This window comes from Echinops telfairi, unplaced genomic scaffold (assembly GCF_000313985.2).
Source record: "Echinops telfairi isolate 266 unplaced genomic scaffold, ASM31398v2 ScPeMD7_2;HRSCAF=8, whole genome shotgun sequence".
Taxonomy (NCBI): domain Eukaryota; kingdom Metazoa; phylum Chordata; class Mammalia; order Afrosoricida; family Tenrecidae; genus Echinops; species Echinops telfairi.
In genome coordinates, this window is record NW_022103898.1 from 4204286 (window position 1) to 4209153 (window position 4868).

A 4868-nucleotide genomic window follows, 5' to 3' on the forward strand; every position below is an offset into this window, starting at 1 on the left:
TGTGTGTGTGTGTGACCATTTGTGTGCATGTGAGAGGGAGAGTGTACATGTGACCCTGTATGAGTGTGTACGTGTGGAGTGTCAGTGTGTGTGTGAGCGTGGGTATGTGTCTGTATGCCAGTGTGGAGGGGGATAAGTGTTACTGTGTGGGTGTGAGTGTTACTGTGGGGCGGGGGTACCTATAAGTGTTAAAGTAGCACCTGGACTTGCCATTGGAGACTGGCAGAGGTTCCCTGAGCCCCAATAAGCAAGTGGGGGGGGGAGTGTTTTCTGCTGTCTGTCCACTGAGTCCTAGCTCACAGCTTGGGCCCCTGTCAGAGTCCCTCTGGACAGAGCCCCCGGGGGGCAGCAGTGAGCTGACCGCCCATGTGTGACACATTCCCCAAGCGTGGCGGCCTATGGCATGCCCGAGAGGCGCACTGGTTAATCATTGCCCACACGAGTGGGAGCCCCATCTTTCTTAAAACTCGCCCTCCAGGGTGTCTGATTTCACAGCCCGCCCCCCCAGCAATTGAAACCAGAGCCCTCTGCCTGGGCTCCGAGCTGCCCACCGCCACAGGTCACAGGCCTCAGAAACGGGCGCACAGGCTCGAACCCAGTGCTTTTGTGCACACATATCCAATCCCGGAGCAGCTGGCGTGAAGCCGGAGAGAGTCCCCGCACGGGGTGGAGATCCTGGGTGCCAGGGCCTCCCTGAGGGGCGGAGCCCTGCTTAGCCACTGCACACTCGGGCACCTGCAGGCCGACGGAACCACACACGTGCCATCTCTGGTGTCTCTGTGTGTGTTTCTTTCTTTCTTTATTCTTCTTCCTTTCGTTTAAAAGACCAGCGTGTTTTCACAGAGCGGCGGCTCTGCAGAGTCGCACACGTCCGTCCGTCTCTATTGCATGAGAGAACGAGCCGGCATATTCTCCGGAAACTCCCAGTTTCAGAGCTGGGGAGCTGGTTTGTTGGCGTTTCCGGTCTGTCCGCTCCTGTGTGTGTTGTCTGAATGTCTCTCTTTGTATTGATTGGTTTGTGTTTACTTCCTTTCTCCTGCCCTCTGTCGCCCAGCCTCCCCCTGCCCATCCCGTCCGCCTCTCTCGGTGTGTGGATCGTGTGCATGGTGTGAACTGTATGGACCATGTGACCACTGTGGATGTGTGTGGACCGTGTGAGCTGTGACCGTGTGAGCATGTGTGAACGTGCTGGCCCGTGTGGGCATGGGGACACCTGGAGGCGTATCTCTGAGCCATGTGGCTTGTGTGGGGTGGCAGCTGTGTGTGCCCCACCCTCGTCATCTGCACTCTCTACTGTCCCTGCTCCGTCCCTGTGGCCTGCTCTGCTCAGATGGCTACGTGGCTGGTAGCCATGCGATGCCTGTTTGGGGAGGAGTGGACAGAGGTGTTGTGACCACCACACCCCTCAGGCTGTCCCAGCTCCTGGTCCTGGGCTGCCCACCTCCCCCTGCAGGTCCTCACAGCCCTTAACCCCATTTCTGAGGCCAGAGGGCCACCTCTTCCAGCTGGGCAGTGAGATGAGGCGTGGGGGTCCAGCCGTGTGTGTTAAATGGAAGCAGGTGCTGTGGGGTTCACACAACCCCAATGGGTTTCTGAAATGTGCTTCTGGGGGCTCTTGATGCCTGACCTCTGACTACCAGGCCTTTCTTCCCAGACACCCGTGGGCAGACTCAAACCTCTGAGCTCTCGGGCAGTAGCTGGGCACGTCCACTGTTAGTGCCCAAGGCCCTGAGTGTGTGTGGGGGAGGTCTGCCCTGGCCTGTCGTGTCAGCCTCAGCTAAGCCAAGCCCACTCTGATGCAGCAGGCTGTGCCCGTCAGCAAATGCCACTAAAGATGCCCCCTTCCCACCCGCAGCCCGAGCTCCTGATTATACTGGGGCGCTGCGGCAGCTGTAATTTTGTCGGCGGCAGCCTCCCTTCATTACCGCTCCCAAGTGTAAGTGCTGTTTATGTCCTTCCTCCTAGCGCCTCCCCCCACCCCCAGGAATGTAAATTATGACTTGGATTGGGGGCCCACTCACCTCCTGGGGGACGACCGACCTTTCCCCGGGCACGCACCTGACACTTGGCATCCCATAATGGGCACCTGCCCACGTTCCCAAGCTTGCGGCAGAGCGGGCCAGCGGGTGGCGGGCTGTCTCCCCTGGCCCGGCTGGATTGAGGAGGGAGGAGGAGGGGCCGGGCGGGTCTTCGGGCAGGAACCTTGTCCTTCCAGAACTCAGACCCGGTGGGGGGCAGAGCAGACCCTCTGGAGGGGTCTCAGGACTCAGCTGGCGTCTGAGTCCCCGGTACTGCCACACCTGCAGGGATGTTGTTTCTGGTCCTGGGGGCTGGAAGTCAGACCCTCTTCCTGGCGGAGCCGGTCCCCTGGGTGTCTGCCTGGTCCTGTGACCTCTCAGAAGTACACGGGTGCCCGACCCACCCGAATAACTCAGCATCATCAACAAACCAAATACCCTGTTTCCAAATGGGGGGCCAGACCTTCACCCATGTGCTGGGGGCTCATAGAACTTTTATCACCATCCATCCATCCATCCATTGTATGTCAAGCACATTTGTACATTTGTTACCCTCATCATTCCCAAGACATTTGCTTTCTACTTAAGCCCTTGGTATCAGCTCCTCATTTCCCCCTCCTTCCCCACTCCCCCCTTCCTAAGGGTATGGTTAGGGGATGCGTTTGCGGGAGCCCAGGAGGGGTCCCTGCGTCCTCCCCGAGCATGCTGGGGGCATGCACTGACGCTGCTGTCTCTCTCCCCCACAGCCTCACATCGGCCGCCTGGGGCTGCCCCATGGGCCATCTGGGGAGAAGGTGGCAGTGGTCACCGTGGATGACTGCGACAGCACTGTGGCCGTGCGCTTCGGCAACTACGTCGGGAACTACAGCTGTGCCTCCCAGGGCACTCAGAGCGGCTCCAAGAAGTGAGCACCCAGGCAGGGCTTCCAGAACCTTCCATGGCCACCACTACATACAGCCAGCCCTCAGACCTGATCCATGCTGCTGCCAGACTCCCTCCTTGAGTCGGGAGATACCCCCTCTGACACGGCAGAACCTTCTAGAACAGGTCCCCTTAGAACCTGGGTTCCCAAACTGAGAGGGCCTACCACCCCTTTTTCAGAAAAACAAATGACTCAGTACCCTCTTCCCCCAACCTGGAAATGAAAAACGCTCTTCTGTAGCCCAGAACCAAGGAGAAAGGGCAGGGGTCTGCTTTCACAGCCCCCTGGATCATTCCAGTGCCCCTCAGGACCTAATCCCCACTCCGGGAAGCCCTGCTTCACAACACGTGCCCTGGTGGCCCCCGCCAGCCCTGGGCTCTGCCGCTGCCCTCCGCCCTGCCTGCCTTCACCAGGGTTGGCTTTCTCATTTCACTTCCTGGGTCTGGGCATCCTCCGGGCTCCTCTGACCCAGGGGCCAAGGCTGACCTCAGCACGTGTGGCCTCCAGAGCCTGCCCTTGTCCTTCCCGCTGGCCTGGCTTCTGCTTGGCCATTGCAGGACCCCGTCCATGGTGTTGCCTAGGCGCTGTTGAGTCAGCAGGACCCCCAGCAACCCCACGAGCCACAGCACCGAGCACAGCACAGCCCCTCACCAGCCACACAGCGGTTCCCATGATTGAGCCCATTGGTGCAGCCACTGTGTCCACCCACCTGGTGGAGGGTCTTCCTCTTTTTCACTGCCCCCCCCCCCCACACCTTATAAAACTTGACATCCTTCTCAGGGGACTGGTCTCTCCCGACGTGTCCAAGTACATGTGTGAGACAGTCTCGCCATCCTTGCCTCTAACGAGCATTCTGGCTGTCCTTCTCCCAGGACAGACGTATTCTTTAAAATGTGTGTAGGCCATCTGACGTGGGCCTTCTCGGATCCTATGCCTGTTTGGTCTGCTCCCCACCCACCTGTGATGCAGGTGGGACTGTGCCCCAGGGAGATTGGCGCCTTGCCCTGAGGCCCACAGCGCAGCCAGCCTCACCGCTCTTCCTGTGGGGGTCCCCAAGCAGGGGTCGTGAGTTCGCTGGCGGCTGGCTCCGTGGGCGCCACGCCCTGGGAGATGGGCTGCGTGGACCAGAGTGAGCTAACCCCAAGCCTGCAGCTTGTCGGGATGTCAGCACATGTGGGTAAACCGAGGCACGGGTCCCCTGGCCTCCCCGAGTTGGCCCTCAAGGTGGTGGCCTTGCCTCCCCAGGTCCCTGGACCTGACGGGCCCCCTTCTCCTGGGGGGCGTCCCCAACCTGCCTGAGGCCTTCCCAGTGCACAACCGGCAGTTCGTGGGCTGCATGCGGAACCTCTCCATCGACGGCAAGACCACGGACCTGGCCGGCTTCATTGCCAACAATGGCACCAGGGCAGGTGAGCGCTGGCACAGCCGACTGGGCCGGGCCCGGGTGTTGCTGCACAGTCGGGCACAGGCGCCAGGGCCTTGGTCTGACGGCCACTGGAGCAGCGGTTCTCAACCTGGGGGCCGAGACCTCTTTGGGGATCAAACGACCCTTTCACAGGGGTTACCTAAGACCATTGGAAAACGCAAATAGTTCGCTATATACAATTACATATTGCTTTGTGATTAATCACTATGCTTTAATGATACTCAGTTTGTAACAATGAACGTACATGCTGCGTATCAAATATTTACATGACGATTCATCACAGTAGCAAAATGACAGTGATGAAGTAGCAACGAAAATCATTTTCTGGTTGGGGGGGTCACCACCACATGAGGAGCCGTATGAAAGGGTCGCAGCATGAGGAAGGTGGAGAACCGCTGTGCTAGGGGGTCTCGCACCCAGCTGCAAACTGAGGGTGGGAGCGTGGGCAGTGTGCACACACATACGGGTGGGGCTGGCTAAGGCACTGCCCTTACACAGACAC

At 59.4% G+C, this 4868-nt stretch overlaps 1 protein-coding gene across 1 annotated transcript in view; it reads left to right on the plus strand.

Annotated features, from left to right (window-relative positions):
- The window catches only part of CELSR1 (cadherin EGF LAG seven-pass G-type receptor 1), a gene marked incomplete at its 5' end in the record, with an annotated part of 123796 nt that overhangs the window by 79511 nt on the left and 39417 nt on the right, over nucleotides 1–4868 (plus strand). The window contains 2 exons of the mRNA XM_045290688.1: nucleotides 2765–2922; nucleotides 4186–4349. Of these exons, the coding sequence (XP_045146623.1) occupies nucleotides 2765–2922; nucleotides 4186–4349 (322 nt within the window). The remainder of the gene's footprint in view (nucleotides 1–2764; nucleotides 2923–4185; nucleotides 4350–4868) is intronic.